The 18,730-nt window shown below is 43.3% G+C and overlaps 3 protein-coding genes across 3 annotated transcripts; 2 read left to right on the top strand and 1 right to left on the bottom strand.

Moving 5' to 3' along the window:
* Window positions 1–807: 807 nt before the first annotated feature.
* On the bottom strand, window positions 808–1,569 carry EAE98_002436 (uncharacterized protein; the record flags this gene model as incomplete). The annotated part of the gene is made up of 1 exon (XM_038950056.1): window positions 808–1,569. The coding sequence occupies one exon, from the start codon at window positions 1,567–1,569 to the stop codon at window positions 808–810; it is 762 nt and encodes a 253-aa protein (XP_038813795.1).
* Window positions 1,570–6,510: 4,941 nt separating this feature from the next.
* Window positions 6,511–8,700, top strand: EAE98_002435 (uncharacterized protein; the record flags this gene model as incomplete). Its single annotated transcript, XM_038950055.1, has 1 exon — window positions 6,511–8,700. The coding sequence occupies one exon, from the start codon at window positions 6,511–6,513 to the stop codon at window positions 8,698–8,700; it is 2,190 nt and encodes a 729-aa protein (XP_038813794.1).
* Window positions 8,701–10,782: 2,082 nt separating this feature from the next.
* On the top strand, window positions 10,783–18,663 carry EAE98_002434 (uncharacterized protein; the record flags this gene model as incomplete). The annotated part of the gene is made up of 16 exons (XM_038950054.1): window positions 10,783–11,288; window positions 11,477–11,523; window positions 12,211–12,297; window positions 12,448–12,624; window positions 12,683–12,751; window positions 13,074–13,604; window positions 13,660–13,816; window positions 14,025–14,506; window positions 14,557–14,599; window positions 14,661–14,849; window positions 14,903–15,260; window positions 15,311–15,673; window positions 15,727–16,069; window positions 16,361–17,168; window positions 17,198–17,491; window positions 17,582–18,663. Exons 3-16 carry the CDS (start codon window positions 12,238–12,240, stop codon window positions 18,661–18,663), a joined length of 4,956 nt encoding a protein of 1,651 aa, XP_038813793.1. The 5' UTR covers window positions 10,783–11,288; window positions 11,477–11,523; window positions 12,211–12,237.
* Window positions 18,664–18,730: the final 67 nt, after the last annotated feature.

Genomic DNA, 18,730 nt, shown 5'->3' with positions numbered 1-18,730 from the left:
TATGATCTGATTCACGTGTTCCAACAATGCGGGATTCAAGATACGTCTTAAAGATTTATGCGTTTTAAACGATTTATACGTATGTCTAAAGCAATTCTAGTCGATGTTTTAAACGATGATAAATACATACACGTTTCAATTTTGTTTTAAACCCCTTAAATATACGTTTAAAAAACTGTCTGAACCGCGTTTTAAAACTCTTTGAATTAATGTTTTAAGCGATTCTTAAAGTTGAATTAAGCGGCTTTGATATGTGTTTGAAACGGTTCTTGAAGTTGTTTTAAACGCCTTTCCACTCAAGAGAGGTAGATATGAGGAGTTTGATCTAGACTGCCGTGTAATAATCTCACGTTTCCGTCATGTTATTGCGTGTTATACAAAATGCTTGTAGACAATTTTATTGGTGCTCTTTGACTCCTTTATGTATTTGAGCTCAGCCTTACTGCCATTTACCCACCACCTTAGTCGCTGTCTTACCCCATAGAATAATCTTTTTTGGTATTCAGCATATATTAAAATGGAAGATATGCAATGATCTAGCTTAAATATCCATCTAGCTGTATATTTGAAATATCTTAAGACTTGCGAAGAGAAAGAATCGCAACCTATACCCTTGAAAGTTGGATGTTATTCCACAACCCAACACCATATACTCTCCTGCCACCATCTGCTTCTTCTATCTTATCATTTCTTCAGCGTTTCTACTTTCTGGGGAACCAGCAAGTATGCACTTGATACGATTCCCAATTTGTAGACTCTCCTTCCCCCTTCCAATTATGGATAGGATACATCTGTATATGGAACGTACTACTTATTTTCCGCTCTCTTCTCTAATTCTTGTCTCAACAATCGAATTTCAATCTTTCTTTTTGCAATCAAATACTCAATATAATGATCAGGTAGAACTACACCCATACAATCTTGGGGTAAGGATAAAAATTGGAGTTCGTCGTCTGCCCTCTCTCCCCACATCAGTGTTATTCGTTCAAGTTCTCGTATCATTGCTGTTTTGCGGCTCTCCATTATGCGTTTGTCGTATAAACGATCACTCTCCTTTATCCGCTCCCTGCATAAGCTGTCGCACTCTTGATGTGTCTTTGATTTTGGATCGTGTTCAGACCAAGTTGTTTTGATTATTTGATTAATTCTGATGTGGTATTCTACCTCCTCCTCGTTCATATCCTCGATCACATCACCCGTTGTATACACATCCATGCTTAGCTCACTAGATAGACGCAAAGATGGATATACTTCCTCTGCAGGATCCTTTTGTTTCAATAACAACAACTGTAGTTGAAAACGTTCAATTTTATCGGCTGCGAGTTCAATGAAATGTTTTCGTGACAAATAATCTTGCGATAATCTTCTTTTGTGAGGTGGCCTGGCTTTTTGCTCGTTTTTCTCGTCCATTAGAACAATTTCGACTTTGATGGGAGCTAAATCTGCTTTCGATTCTTCTGGTGTCTTTAAAGCCGGATTTGTTGCACTTGCTGTTTCGCTGATATTGTTGGATTGATGAAGTAATCCATGATTCTCCGTTTCCTTATAGGGTGCCCCCTTTGAGTCCATGGCTCGACGGAGTCTTGATTTCAAATTTGAAAACGTGATTGATCCTACTTGTGTTCTACTGTTCCCCGGGCGCTTGAATATATCTCAAAATATAGTCGTTAAAAGATTTTATATAAATTGCGGTGAGGTCACAAAACTTCTGGTCCGTAAATAGGATGATTCCGGTCCTTCGAAACGGCGAATAACGGTATTTGTGAACAGTCTTATATCGAAGAAATGTCCGATGCTCCTTGATACGCGAAATTATCGCTATTACTTCAGGGAGAGTGTTGAGGCAGTTGTACAATGAGTTAGGTGAATCGGAGGTCGAGATGACTTATCAAGATTAAGATGAGGATTAAGATTGTGATTGTGATTGTTTGTGAAGAGAAGAAGGGAATCTGGGACGAAAGTTCTTCCTTATATAGTTGAAAACTACTGTTAATTAGATCTATTAGTGCTTGAACTGTATTCGTTAGTGCTGTCAAGACTTTTAGACTTCTCGGGAATACATAACCCAGAGTCTACGGTACATGGGGTTGGCATTTTCCTGCCTCGCAATTCAATGCTACAAATTTTTTATCCGGCTGCACGCTTAATTTGATTACATCAATTGATATAGGTAATGACACCTCTTCTCAAAAGCGTAACACCCTATGTCTGCGATTCTCAAACTCGATGTTTATCCAGACCTAAGTCCCTCCTGCTCGAGTGATCAATCGAGCGCTTTAATGTGAAAAGTATCGGCAGGAATCCGAATAATACGGAGTAAGTGATGCATAAGATCGTTCGTTGGTCAACAAAAGGCCATGTCAAACGTCGGTAGATCAAAATTTTCTCCCTTATGAAGAGAAATAGAAGGTCTGCAACAGAAAATTTGTTCCAAAGCATGCTTTCCCATGATACACTGAATTCTGTGAGTAGATGATGCTGTAGGATTAATTCCCATTGTGCCGGACAAATAAAATGGTAGATCTATTGCAGTTGAACCCCAACATCATATTGGTACCCCTTTTGAGACCTTAGTCCATGGGTGTGAAGTTGACAAAAGATTTGTACAGATCCAAGTAATCGGGCCAGCTCAAGGACCGCCGCAACAGTTTAATATTTCAAAATGTATGTCAGGCCCCTTCTGCATATAAATGCAGTAGGTGAGTGATGTTTCGGTACTTTTTATTCCTGAAATTTGTGCAAATCTATGGGTAATCCGAGCGAGTTTTTCAGATCCTCACATGTGCATCATTGTTCAATATACTTCCCGGTTGCTTCATACCTATGGCATTGTGCAGTATTATGTATATAAAGGGTCGTCAAACGGATATAAGCTCTTGTAGATCATGAGCGAGACAAACTTTGAGACTTTTGTGAGATTGATCCAGTTGACCATGAAGTGTCTACCAGGTAAGATTGAATTAGTTATTACCTTCGCTTCGAGATTGGCGAGAGTATCATATCATGCCAACGGAATATCAAAAACATCGTTCTATCATTCAGTCTGCACATTCTTCATCGCGGAATTGTAATTACTGCATGAAAGTAATCCGACCACAGCTAGTTACAACGCTTCACTGGCGCGGCTGCTGGTCCTCTTCGAAAAGCAAGAAATACCACGACACAAAACTCTCCAGCATACATCGGTGCCACGATCGGTAATCTAAGCTTTCATAAGAAATCTATCGATCATGGCTTTTAGCTGCTAATTAGGATATTCTTCGTCCTTCGGTAGATGGAGTGTATTAAGAGTGAAGGAAATTGGACAAGGACAGCTGCATCAGTATGCACTTGGTACTAGTAATCTATTATTGCGTATCAATCTCAACATGTTGATAGTATGAGATAATGTTGGCAATACATACCACAGGCTACTCTCCAGGTGCAGTAATTACAAAGTTCCGAGAGAGACCGAGACTGATCTCATCGCTATGGCCACAAGCAACACGGGGCACCATACACAGGTATCATAATCATCATTAAACTGCTTTAAGACTCTTTTGAATCTCGGTTTCGTGAGCTAGAATTGTGACATCAATGTTGCCATGTTGAAGTTCCTTATCACGCTGAAGTATATGTCTGCTAAAAACCTTCCGTGGGCCAACTTATAATATTCTGATCGATCTTTAACCTCTGCTGGCTTCCGGGACTGCTGCATACAGAAGTGACAGTAGCTTAGCCCTGCAGCGGCTCCATCAATCCTCTACGTGGTCGACGAAGAGCTGACGGCATGCGAGAGTGGACAGACGTCTACTCCCAATCCCCCAACCTTCGATTTCCGCAGGATTCTCCATCAATGGCTGCACTTGAAAACGCCACCATCCAAGTTCAATTAAGAGGCTTCCCCGCCGCACTGTAGACTTCTCAATTATCCTGCGCTATTGATTCCTCCATGCACATATCTTGTAAACAAATCTTGCATACGCTTGGCGGCCATAGAATCACCAAGACGAAATGTCGTAGAAGAGATCTCGATGAAGGTATTGAAGAAGAATAGCGAGATCATCGATGCTGTGATTATCGAGATGGAACAAGGACCAAAACGGCCGATAAAGAAGCTGGAGCGGTATGTCATTCGATCAAACGAATTGTTCCAAGAAATAGGCAATCGGGAAATGCTGCATCTCGTGCGCCAACGTGTATGTGAGGAGTTTTGTGCGTCGTCCGTATGTTGTGATGTTGAACTGTGTTTTCGAGGTGAATTAGCATAAGGGCTGTAAAAAATATATGGGAAAGAGAAGAATTATCCCTTCCGTGAGATGAACATGGTGATACTAGATGGGAGACAGGAGCAAAGATGGCAGAAGAGATGATAAACTACTCACCAACCATGCAGATCCATCACAACTAAATCTCACTCCCCCTCCATATAAAAGAATGGGTAGTAACTAGAAATCTAGTCAGTCCATCCATCCATACATCCAAGAAACGCTATAACAAGACTTCAAAGATAGCAAACCCAATACGTGAATTCAAGCCTCAAGAAAGCAAATAAAACATACCAAAAGACATGGAGGTGACAGCCCCAAACCCTGATACAGAATTAAATGCCTTTGGATTCTATGTGATGGAAATCCGTTTTTACCCTCATGCCTTGGTAGATATGTCGCAGATTCAGCAGTAAACATCCATCACTTCCAATAATCTAGATATGTAAGTAGAACATAAACGATCTTCCCCCTCAGTCAACAAACAAATATGACAACCTAACCAGGAAGCTCCGTAACTAAAGGTAGAACTCATCAACAAAGAGCTGTGCTGCAAATTAGCCAGAGAAGAAAGTAATCACATACCCATTGAAACTCACCATGTAAGGCCTCACCATCCCCATCCCCATCCAGAGTTCCAGAATGTGCAGAAACCCAAAAAAAACAAGAAGTTCAAAGCCTACAATAGCAGAAGCCTTTATCAACCACCTCCCAGAAACAAAAATTCGCATCTCCATCTCTCCAACAAAAGAACCCCGGACCCAGTAAATCAGTGAATCTACCTGTAGCCTACCCAGAATATCCAGCATGGTGTACCATTCTCCCCTCCCACCCATAACAAACCTACCCACAACCTCACAACAAAAACAAATCCACAACCATCCTTTTCTTTTCTCTCAAAGCAACCAAAACAACACAAACATATTCTCAAACAAGTTCCACCTTCTAACCAAGTATCCCCACTCCCCAGCCTTACCTCAAACGTGCTTGAAGACCAAAAACAAGACATCCAAAAAATCAGGCAGACATTTCGAGCTAAGCGACAGAAAAAGGGTCCGGATCTTCCTCATCTATTACTTAACTCTTGAAATTTTTCTTCCTCAGTCCTTCCTCTCCTTTACATCTTCTGTTTTACTTTTTTTTCTTTCACAACTTTGTTCACTACATTATCCACAATCTTTTCAACAACATGGCGTCCTCTGGTATGTAAATCTTCTATTCTGTTCTATTATTTCTATTTCTATCCTATTAGGTCCAAAGGTTCTTTATTATCATGCAATGGTTCAAGTCCAAAACAACAATTGCTTTGATGAATTTAGACCTTTGAGACTTACCTGACAGATAAGATTCCGTTCCATCCTCAAGCTATCGTTCCTACACATAGACCGAGTCTTGGTTGAGCGAAATTCATCAAGTGAAGAGGTTCTTGACCATCAATTTATTGATCCTTGGGATTGAAAGGTTGATCGACGATCAAGAACCTCGAAGCTTACCTGCTTGCTCTTCCATGCTCGTTTGCGGCAAAAGGGTACTCTGTGCTAGAAACGCGCACCCTGAAACTGATGTGTCGATGTCGGCATTCATTGAAATACCAAAATTTCGGGGAGGTCAACTCACGAGCTACTGAACCTGTCACCTCAAAGCCACATACTAACTTCATATTCTATGAACAGATGAGGAGAGCGTTGCCAGCAAGGCAGAAAGCTCGAGTAGCGACGAAAGCTACACCACCGGTAAGAAGTCCCACTTGAATCATGTCCTCACTACCACTGCATGCGCTGACCCTAGACAATCAGCCAGATCTCGATTTGCTAGTTCGGTGCGCTCCGATGACTTGATCAATGGCGATGGCAAGGACATTTATCTCCATCATCATAATGGTCATCTTGCTGACGCCGACTTTTCTACAGATCAACCCTCATGTAGGTATCCTACCTCTCGTTGAGCTTTTGATTGTGCGTACTGACAAGAACAATAGTTGGTCCTCCAACTCCTACCATACCCGAAACTGTTGGTAAGAAATTCCAAACTTCACTATCGTCGCCCCTTCACTTTTGACACCGCTCGACGCATACCACTTGGCAGAATAAACATTCACTTTCTACCATGGCAACAAAACACGCTAGTGCGTTTATGTTTACCTAAATTACCCTCTGCCTCGCAGCCTCTTCTTTCAAAAAATTTCTTTCCTCGATCTGATTAAAATCTTATCTACCCACATTTTTTGATTGTTTAAAAACAATCTTGCATTCCAATAGCTGATATGAATAATTACGAAGAAGAGGAAATTCCTCCATTTTTGCATCAGATGCTCCACCAAACCGCCAGCGACGGTTTTGGTCCTTCCGCCGAAGTTCCAATGTCTGAAGACAATACGGACAACAGCGAGGACCTTAACCCCTACCTCGCACCCTCCGTGGCCTCGTACCAATCTCATCAGTCGAGCCAGACTAAGCACGCCATGTCCACCACCGTCCCGCTCACCTACGAGGAAGCATGTCGCGAATTAAGTGCATATTGCGAGGATAATATTCGAGCAGGATGTGAACTTTCGGAGCGCGAAATTGACGTGATCGCATATGATGAAATAGGCGGCGAAACAAGTCACCACACGATTTTATTGACTCTCAATCTAGACCTAAAGGATTTGATCAATAAATTGCAGGGCCTTATCGACGGACGCGAGCGTGACCCTAACTCTATCCACAGAGGCAAGGGCAAGTATTTGATTCGGCGTATCGACGTTCGTTGTGGTCAACGTGATATGGACAGCTTTCTACCAGCTATTGAAGGCGTTGTAACCGATGCGACTTCTCATGCTTCGCTCAATGTCCCAAATCCATCCGCACAATGGGTGACTTGGAATTGTATCAGCGGCGGTCCAATGAACAACTATTGGGACCTATACTGCACAGCTATCCAAATTGGCGTGGCAGGAAATGTTCCTGTTTTGAGGCTTCATACTGTCAAATGCAGAGACACATACAATATTAATGACATTGGTCATATCTTTGACGCTGGCGGCTCCAGACACCCAAGAGTCAGACGTTGGTCAGGTGGTAAGCCACCAGGCGGCGGTATCTTCGAAAAGACGACATCTACAAGTGGAGTATCAAGTGGCTTGAACCCTATCGCATCTGCCTTCAAGTTTGGTGCAACTTTCGATGAAGCTGTCGACGCTTCGGATCCTCGACCACCCACGACAAATTACAAGGGCAAGGGCAAGGCGGTCGATTTCCAAAGCTCTAATACCGATGGTCTTTTGCATGGAGGCGAATATAAAGGTGCTGGCGAGAATGTCACTGTTGATACCACTACAACTGAGTGGAAGAAAGCTCCTATTCCTGACTGGGATAGCTTGCCTCCCGCTATTAATCATAATCCCGGTGGATATCAGGCAAAGCCAACTTCTTGGACATATTGGCAACGAATTGGCGGTGATCCGAAAACACACAAGGAGTTCCCTCTGGGCCATATCCCCTATCCCGTGTCATCAGATATTGACCACTGCGATTTTCTTCCAGGAGAGCCAATTGACATGAAAACTTCAATTGCTTCTGCGATGAAAGCAATTGCGAAAAATGAAAAGCCAATTATGCCAAAATTGAGCGCCCAAGAACAGGCAATTCTCGATGATATCGCAAACCAGACAAGAAAGGAGTTTAACAACGCCAGAGGTTTTGATCAGGAAGATGATGACATTTTCATTCCAACTGCCAATCCAAACTGGAATCCCAATGGCCCGAAGAACCAGCTTACAAAGGACAAAGAAGCTGCATCGGGTTTGACCAGCATGGCCAACATTCCCGCAAGATATCAAACCCAAGCAGCCGTTTCTGAAACCAGGCAAGGACCACCATCATATGTCACCGCGTACTACGGTCGCCCAACACAGCAAAATGCAATGGCTGGTACTTCTTCAGGTACAATGTCTGGTACGGATGCTTCTGCTAGATTTGCATCACCACGTGCCACCCAGAGCAAATCTACATTCCCATCCGGTGGTCGGGCAAGACCTTTCACACCCAGTCAGATGACGTCGTTCCAAGCAATGAACGCTGGAAGTAGACCTAGCACACCTACCCTTCGATATGGTGGCAGTACTAGCTCGTTTGCAATGCCAAGCACAAGTATTGGTTTCAATGCCCCTCCTAACACCATCTCTCGCAGTCGGCCATCCTCGCCTGCAAATTTGAGTCAGATCACGGACCAGCTGTTCAATTTGAACATGGCCAACCCCCAAGGACAATCGCGCGGTCATAATAACCAATTGTTTGTTCCAAATTCTCGATCATATGTCCCAGAATTCGGAGCAAATCAAAACACCTCGAATGCCCAGGGTCTTGGTAATCTTTCACAGAATTCTGAATGGAACTTCACCCAGGAAGAGACCAAGTATCCTTTTGGATACAATTTTGAGTTTGGTGGAAGTGGAGGCAATGGGGGACTCTGATTGATGGAATAGCGTGGTAATTTTGTAGACTGGATTTGTACCGGTCGGCTATGATGAATGGTTGGGATGTCCAAATTGATTTCTGGTAATAGCGTGGCTCAAGGAGACTTCATTCGAATTTTTCTAGGAGAAAACGATTTCGGGGTCTATCATCGGGAAAGATACTATAGTTTAGGCTTCAGAAGCATCAATCATCCAATGGCGGAGATGTGATGCTTCATCCACCATTCAATCCAGCGTTTTTTACTTAATGCTTGCAAATATTCATGTGATCAAGTGCCATTTCTGAATAAATATGCAGATACTGCTGGGATAAAACGCCATCTTCACCGCAGGTGGCTCACAGCTTTGCATTAACGTGCCAATTATCGAGAAAGTCTGCTCGAAATCAAACTGCTCATTGCCGAGGACTAACCCAATCGCATAAACTGCCGGGTGGGGTGTGGGATCTCTATTTTGTACCGCAAATCATTGATAATTGGTGCAGATCTTAGATCTTTTCGATGACATGCAGCGACGAAAGGCATTTCACAGGTTGGGATGCTGAGCAATCAGCTGAGATTATGTGGTAGTATCTGTAGAATACCAATTTGCCTGGCCAGAGATTATTATCTGAATACAAGAGATCAAAATAGTAACGAGCGGGTCGTATGCACGAAGCGGGCCTTGGTGGCTATCCCAATGGCCTGGCTTCTGATCTGTTGGCTGGGTCAATGAGCTGGTGCTTGTAAGAAATACACCATTCACCGAGGACGAAAATGTACGAAATTGTAAGTATTGTCACTTCGCGCATTGCAAGACCAGTTGACTTCACCTTATGTACTGCCGAGGATATGTACCACTAATATAGCAGCAACATTCAACCCATATTGGACTTTGAGTTGTGGTAGAATTGATTGGGGCGGGAGGAGGGCTCGATGAAGATCATCAAGATAAGAGACCTGCAAAGGCAGTGGATATAGTTGTTCATGAGAAACGAGCAGCATGTGCAACCGCAACACCAACGAGTCATTCGGTTGTGTGCCTCCGCAGGCTGTATGCAAGGTTATAAATATTGGTATCGATCATTGGGAGATATTACTCGCCCCTGAATAATTCTAGTATGCTCCAAATGTTCGACGACTGCAGTCGCGTGAAGTGGAGTGAAGATTCTAGGTAATCATGACGACGTTGATCCTCTTTCTTGGCTTCCCTCGTTCTTCATTGCATTTGTATATAATTATCATCGCATAGTCGTCATCGGAGAGAGTCGAAGGTGTTCGTACACTACGGATGTGTCCTCAACAGGTTGAGGAGTGATTTGCGTACTCCAATCGATGGATCATAACTACTCGTCAAGTATGCATTCGCGAAAGGAACTAATTGATTGGATTCAGAGAGGATATTAGTCCGGTTCCTTGTTGGACGAAAGCCACGAATGCGAGTTGGAGTGGTGGATGAATTGGAGTTTGACGCTCGAGGCTTGTGTGGAGTGAAATGAAGTGATTGATGATGTGATAAATAAAAGACGGTGGTTGAACTCAACGGCAAACGTGTCGGCTATTGGTTAATTGCGGGCATGCCGCTGAAATGCAAGGATAGCTGAGGTTACATACATGCGGTATTGTATGGAAGTACCGTACACGAACTCCAAACCCTTGGAAATTTTGCAATCTTCTCATACCATTGCAGATGGAAATGGAAATGGGAAAGGGAATGGGAAAGGAGTCAATAGATGATTATAGACCCGGGTGTATATCATATTCAAAGTGTCGAGTACCGTCGAATGGGCGAATACCTTTTCTCAGTCCAAACCTCAAATGATAACTACCTACCTACCTAGATATTCCCCCCTACCTAGGTACTCTCGAGGTACTCCCTCACCAATCTTTATATACGAATACATTACCCAATGTGCATCCCCCCCTATACCCATAGCCATCTATCACATAGCCTTAATGCATGCCCCATCCGAACCATCGCCATATTCGTACCTTAAGACTTGCTTTGAGTACCTAGAATCATTACATTGCCACCTCCGATCCACACCCTATCAACAGGTACAATGACCAAATGTATGAGTAGGTATTGACGGACAATCCAAGGCGTAGGCTTGTATGAGTTGCATTCCATAGTGTTCGGTATGCACGTTCGATGGTGGATGTGCTCAGATGTTTTGCTCGGCGCTAGGCACAACAAGGAAAGAGAGGTGTCCGTACATCATATATAGAAACACATATTGTCGGCGAGCAGACGACAGATGGAGAGAGTGTGATTTTCAATCTATTCATATTCATTTACCGCTGTTACCGCTTCCATAGGACCCCATGAATGCCATATCCGGAGTACATAGGCGTGGCGTGGAGAACATCCTTCCAAGGGAATGATCCAGGATCCGACAAGTTCAACATCCCAGACCCGAAGTAGATTGGTTTCGCCCTTATCGTTGAATGGAAATCTTTCTTCGAACGTGCGTCTGCTCGTGAATCAATACTTAATACCTAGTATGCACCGCAACCTCACATCTGGTCCATATTCTCTCTCCAATTGTCCAATTGTATCATATAACGGGGGTGTTGACCAAGACGCAACTGCCAAATACATACACAGTACGTACCGCGAATCAATTGCAACCCCATACAGCTCACCGAATCGCGTGGGAAGGCTTGGAGGCCGAGTATCGACATATAAACCCCCCTACGGATTATACACGAGCCTCAAGGAAATCATGCAATTTACACTCCCGAGCGATCTCCTCTTGATTTGATCCAGCTGACAGGAATAATCGGAGTGTTAGTTGTATCTATTCAGGTAGTAAGCACCAATTGACGCTTACTAATACAGGTGAGTAAGAAATATTTATATTTGCATATTCGCCTCCTTTCCCTGCGCTTGACTCAAAACTTCCTCTGCTATTGGTATCTCGAGCCCCAAGTTTCCATGAACGAGTGGATTATAAGCAATACGTGAGTAAGAAGTCTTTTGCTCACATTCCATACCAAACATTATGATGCAGAATCAATATCTGGAGTCGTAAGACAACTACTGGGTATTTATAAATACACGGCGATGACAGGGGATCTGGTCAATGGATGTCAAGGTTAATTATATTGCAAAAATTGTGGTAGACTACCTACTACATATAATAACTTAAGACACCACAAAACACTCCTTTCTTCAACAGCGTTCAATGAAAGTACTTTATGTTTGATAATCGTCGCATCATTGCTTGTTTCAATATTTACGCTTTCAATGATTCAAGCATGGTTGGATCGAAGAAAGGTTAATTCCTTCCTGGGTTCTCAGAATACTCACAAAGGAGGAGAGCCTCGCGCGCGCTACATCTTATCATATATATCTAGCAGAACCACATCGTTCCTTCCACAAACACATTTCACTCATCACTTTCTAAATATATGCCCAACTTGTCCTAGAATCTCTCATTGTATAATGTCGCAATTGGTACATTTTTTGTTCTCACCCGCATGCAAAACCACATCTTCAACAACTGATTCGTCATTATCTCGATAGATTTCGCTTCGTACTTCGCGTTACTTGATGGATTCAGATCCATCAAGCTTCATGGAGACAATGTTGACTCCCGCTGCTTCACCAACCGTAAGTCCGGCAGTTGACTACCCCCCGCGACATGGAAGAAGGCTGGCTACGTCCAGATGTTCAGACATTCTTGGAGTAGTGCGGCTCATCAAATCCAGCGAAAAACATACTTGGAAAAATATTGATGAAGCTCAGCTAATCTCCTCGTAGCTTTGGTTTGCCCTGAAGATCCTACGATATGCTTATCCGACTCTCGTCTTTTTCTATTTTTTCATCGCCCTTGGTATTACTGTATGCTACATGCAAGCAGAGAAATCTCAAGTCCAGGATCAATATGTTCGTCGTGGGTTGATATTATGCTTCATTGGAAGTCTGACTGGAACATATGTATGTCAATCACACTATGGTGCATAATATTGACCTTCTAACATGTTTGTGATGATAGGCTGTCGAAATCATTGTCGCAATTATCAAGTCATCAGTGGAAAACTGGAATCCAGGACAAGACCGAGTTGTGAGTGGAAAATTTCTTTCATCAGGGAGCATCAACCTGTAATGCGGGAAACCACACCCTCAAAATTGGCATACCGAGATTATGTCTGAAGAAGTAATTGATTGTCAAGCATCAATTGGGATATTGATGATCATCATAGTCTGCATGATCATTTGGTTTTTGATTCACACTGAAGATTCAAAAGTGCTCTAAAGTATACAGGTATTTGGGAGACATTTGACTTCAGCGTACGATTCATTTTGTACATCGTGTGGTTTCACTCTTTTCTGATTTTCCATGTCATTATCTTGATCAGATTCATTTGGCTTGACTGACAATCTAGGTTTACCTCATCTCATCGACTTTGGTCTTTCTGGTTCAAATAATTGCACTCGGAGACACAAAATCTCCTACGTGGTATCCATACTATGGAACTTGGTGCATAGGTCTTTGTGTAGAACTCTGCCTAATCATCTTACCAAATGTGTTTTCTCCGCCGCCCAACTCGGCTTTCGATTACATACTCATTTCCATACAAGCTATAAGAATCTTCAATCTCATCGCATTACCTATTATCTACTTATATATTCGCGACTCAGATAAAGCTCTCGAAACCATTGATACAGAACGTCAATCACTATTAAAGAAGCCATCGGATCCATCCAGCTCCGAAAGCTCCACCCTGAATGGTAATGGATATGGTACAACGGGTGAGCCGACAACTCAAGATAATGAAGATGCAGAAGATGAGTCGGATACAGCGAGTGTAGCTTCGGAAGACTCTTATCTGAAAGATCAGCGCAAATCAAAAGAGGCTATCGCAAAAAGACTTAAGGAAGACGGCAACTGGTGGACTTACCTCAAAGGATTTTCTGTGAGCCCAGCGTTCGACTATGATCCGAACATATAGACTAATCATCAATTTCTAGATGTTCATTCCCTTTGTTTGGCCAGTACATCACAAAATACTTCAGTTCAGGGCTGTTCTTGTTGCAATCACTTTACTGGCAAGCAATGCTTTGAATCTTCTCGTTCCAATTCAGTTTGGTATAATGGTCCAAAGCCTAATCAATTATACTGGGGGCGGTAAGTAATACTCTAGTGGCCATCAACGGAGATTCCAATGGTCCAGACTAGCAGACTAGATTTGAGTTTTCGATTTTTGAAGGAATTCAACATATTCAACAATTCGAATATTGCAATTGACTTCAAATCAACACCCTGCCATTATCGAACTGCAGTCTGGACTATTGGAAGCCCAGCTCGTATGACTTTCTCTAACCTATTTATCTAGATCATAGCCATAATATTTGGACACCTGTACTTCTATACTCGCTCTTAAGGTACATAAATGGTGGTTCGTGCCTTACAGTAATAAGAACATGGCTCTGGAATCCCTTGGAACAGTACGCATACAAAACACTCAGTTTAGCCGCGCATAGCCATATAATGAACTTGTCTTCCGATTTCCACGACAGCAAATCATCCTCGGATCTCTTTCAGGTAGTGCACGGAGGTAGATCAGTGGCAGATTTGATGGAGATGGTCTGCTTTCAGGTAGTCCCGATGATCATCGATTTAGTGATCGCGTTCATTTATTTCGGTGCCTTTGGACCTTATATGTTCCTTGTATTGGTTGTCACATTTGTATCTTACATGTACGCTACTGTAAAACTGATCTCCATGAGATCAAATCAACGCCGGGACTACATAACATTTGCCAGAAAGGAATGGACAACGGGGCAAGAGTCACTGGATGGTTGGACGACTGCTAACGTCAGTATCTATATGGCTATCATTTTATACAGACACTAACGAAGTACTAGCTTTTTAATATGGTACCCTACGAGAACGAACGCTACTCTGGAGGTAATTTTACCCGCGTACACGACTTTCAAGATTGATTGATTATTTGACTAACTTGTTGTAGTCATCAAAGAACACATTGACTCCAAATGGGCCTATGAATGGTTCTGGTACATTGCCTCCATGGCGAAGAGCCTGATTATGTGCTTTGGACTGACAGGTGTACTCTGTCTTGGTGCTTATTCGGTAGTCTATGAGGGTCAAACCGTTGGAAATTTCACTACCTTGCTTATGTTCTGGGGTCAGATACAAGGTATGACTTTGTCGAGGTCCTGAGTATGTGCAAGGATACTAACCCTAACTCAGAACCACTATCATTCCTTGCTTCCGCATATAGAACTATCTCTAGTTCTTTGATAGATGCCGAGCGCCTTCTTGAACTACTCAAGACAGAGCCCTCGATTAAAGAAGCACCGAATGCCAAAGACTTAGAGATTAGTAAATGCGAGATTGAGTTCAGCGACGTATGTTTTTCCTATGATGAGCGAAAGCCGATCTTGAAGAATGTTAGTTTCTTTGCTCCGGGTGGAAAGACGATTGCATTTGTTGGTGAGACTGGCGGAGGTAAATCAACAATGTTAAAATTGATGGATCGTTTCTACGACGTCAAATCAGGAAGTATCAAGATTGATGGTCAAGACATTCGAGACATCACAATGCACAGGTAAGAAGATGATTCGAATACTCAGTACCCTTGTTGACACAGAATCATAGTCTGCGCAGCCATGTTGGTGTTGTTCCACAGGATCCTACTCTTTTCAATGATACCGTCATGAATAACATTCGATATGCTCGTTTGGACGCAACAGACGAGGAAGTATATGAGGCTTGTAAAGCTGCCGCTGTTCATGACAAGATTATGAAATTTGCGGATGGCTACAATTCTAAAGTTGGTGATCGTGGCGTAAAACTTTCTGGTGGAGAGAAACAACGTGTCGCGATTGCTCGTGCCATTTTAAAACAACCAAAAATCATACTACTCGATGAAGCTACCAGCGCTGTTGACACAGAGACGGAACAAAAAATACAGGAAGGATTCAACGCATTGTGCAAGGGTCGGACAACCTTTATTGTTGCGTGAGTTTTGTTCTATACGTAAGGCTTATTTACTTCGTGCTAACTGTTTTTAGTCATCGGTTATCAACTGTGATGAATGCCGACCATATTGTTGTTGTCATGGATGGTCAAATAGTCGAACAAGGATCTCATGATAAGTTGTTTCACTCTAAGGGGCGATATGCAGACCTATGGGCAAAGCAAATCTTCGTCAAACCTTCTGACAGGAAATCGAGATCAAAGTCCAGATCAAAGAGCCCTGCAAAAAAGGATACAACTCTCGTGAATGATCTCACTACCGAGAACAAGACGGTCACCCTTGCGAAAGCAGCAAAAGGGGTTAAAGATCACAACCACTCACAGGACGATGGAAAGGGGACTGGCAATGGCACAAACTCCAGCGGCAAATCAAAAGATGTAAGTGATGGATCAAGCTAAACCTCAAAAGTTTTGAATATATAGAATCGCATACGGGAGGTCATGGGAAAATAGCAAGTTTGCTTAGGTGGCGTTTGAATTTGCACTAAAACATTTACTTAATATATATCCAATGCTACTATATATCACCGTGGTAAACCTTGATACCAACCACAGTGTGGTAGTATGGACATTGCACCTTTGTGAACTCTATGCACATCTAACAAAAATACTTATGTAATGCATATCGAACAGGCAGGATTTTGGGGTCGCTTTATCTAACATACTCAGGAATCGAAACGGAAAGCAGACGAACTCAATCATGCGAGCCTACTCTCAAAGACAGATTCTTCGAAACTCAAAATTACTAATTTTAGTAAACTCAAGTTCCCCGCAAGTAACTCGGAGGTTCAAATTAAGCAGCAGCCTCTTGGGGGAATTCCTCGACCAACTCCTGTTCATCGGCCTGCTACCACCCCTCAACCAGCCACTGCCACTACTCGTTGTACTAATGCTAATCCTCCTGGTACAGCCTCTCGTTCTTCCAGTCCTCAGCGCAAATTATTTACAGCCCAATCAATTGAACAAACATGTAAAACCCATCCACCCGAGAGTCCACCTCGCCCACCAATCTTGAGCCAGCCAAGATCTCTCTTTTCTACTGGCAATTTGCCCGTCCCGATTCATGCAAAGAATGTGCTTGATCACCCAAATTCGTGGGGAGAGGAACATCCTTGTCGAACTCCTTCTTCCACACACTCGATGCTCTCTTCTCAGTCAGTTCTAACGAGTGCTGATTTGAAGCACGAGAAGGCCGATAACAAATGTAAGGCAGATAATGGTAAGTTGGATAATGGTAAAATCGAGGGCAATGTACAGGATAAGGTGGAGAAACTGGACAAAGGTTTGCCAAAAGGACTGCCTAAAGGATTACCCAGAGGTGCAATGTTTGTTCAACTTCCAAAACATTCGACGAATGAACCAGTTGAGGAAAGAAAACCTAGAGCTTCTGCCGCAGAAGCGCCTGCAAATATCACCACTGCCTCTGAGCTCACTCCATTACTCGTTTCGAAAGATTCGCCCATCTATACTGGTCCTAGTTCTCTTCTCCCAAAGACATTATCAAAGCACAGAAGAAACAACTAGCAAAAGAAAGAAGAAAATCAGGTTCTTCCTCACGAATTATCAGCGAGCCAATTAATGCCACATCCCCAACTCCCATTCTCGAAACCTCTTCTGTCCAGTCAGCAACACCAGTCAAAGTACAAACCAAAGAGGCAGCCAAGGAACAGAGAAAAAGAGACAAGGAAGAGCGGAAAGCAGAGTCATTGAGAAAGAAAGAAGACAGTATCAGAAGAAAGGCGGAAAAGAAATTGAAGAAACATGGTGTTAGTACTGTTGTTGCTGCTGGTGATGAAGATGGTATGTCCTTCCTCCTTCGATATCTTTTTTCTCTATTCCCTGGAATCTCCGCATCTTGAGCTCTGGCTGATTGGATGGTGCGTGAAATAGAGATTGCTGGTCATGGCACTGCTACGACGGATTTTGCTACGAGTGAGATGAATACTAGTACTACAGATGTTAACGAGTCGGGAACAATTAGGTTTGATGGTTTTACAGATGGAATTGTGGAATCTTGCACGGATATACCCAATTCTGTTCAGAGTGGGACGATAGATGATATAACGATTCCTGCCGCAGCACAATTAGTCGCAGATGCTCAATTTCCTCAGAGAGACCGAAGAATTCACTCTAAAAGTGAACCAGGAGGCAACAGTGTCAGTCTTGAATTAGATGGTGCGGGTACTAGTTCGCAGGATACAATTATCATTGTGAGGGAGGGAGATGGAGGAAGTGAAAATGGCACGAATAGTCTGATTAGATATCCGTCGGTAAACGGAGATGGAGTTGTAATTGGAACCCCCAGACCGGGAGAAAGAAAAGGCATCTTGAAGAATTTCGCGCAGGAAAAAAGAAGAGCTAGTGCGCCGGCGAGAGAGGGGATGGGTTATGAGGGAAGAGAGGAGAGAGGGGGTCTGAAGAGGAGAGAAAGAATACCGACCCCGATGGCGATGGTAGGCGGATTGATAGGACCGGGATTGGGGGGCTTGGGGGTCGGGGTACCGGTTATGCCAGAGAGGGAGACCGAGAAGGAGAGGGGACCGCCGGTTTCGTTGGGGAGGAATATGCGTTTGAATTTGAATCTGAATGGAGATGGGGATGTGGATATGCAGGGGCAGGGACAGAGACAGACTGAGAATTTTGTGAGTGGAGGAAGGAGAATGTATATGGGAGGGGGGTTGATGAGGGGGAAGAAGAGACAGTGGAGGATTAGGAGTCGCGCTGTAGAGTCTGCTTGGAAGGGAGAGGGAGGGAGTGGAAGCATGGGTGCAAATTTAAGGATGGGAATGGATGGAACGGGGAGTTTTGAGGGTGGTGAGAGGGTAAGAGAGGGAAGTGTGAGTTTGAGTGAGAAAGAGGGGGGTGGAGGGCAGAGGGGAAGTGAGGGTGGAGATGCAGATGCAGATGGAGAGGCACAGGGAAGGGGGAAGGAAAAGGGAAAAGGGGGTGTAAGGTTTGCTGATGATGTTTAGGTGAAGTTATGTGGGATGCGCATAACGAGGTTCTTTTTCATGGGATTGGGTTGTGCAATTGCTGTTT

This window comes from Botrytis deweyae, assembly GCF_014898535.1.
Source record: "Botrytis deweyae strain B1 chromosome Unknown BDEW_004, whole genome shotgun sequence".
NCBI classification, from domain to species: Eukaryota; Fungi; Ascomycota; class Leotiomycetes; order Helotiales; family Sclerotiniaceae; genus Botrytis; species Botrytis deweyae.
Note: the sequence above shows the minus strand (reverse complement) of the source record. Positions and strands in the feature narration are given on the sequence as shown.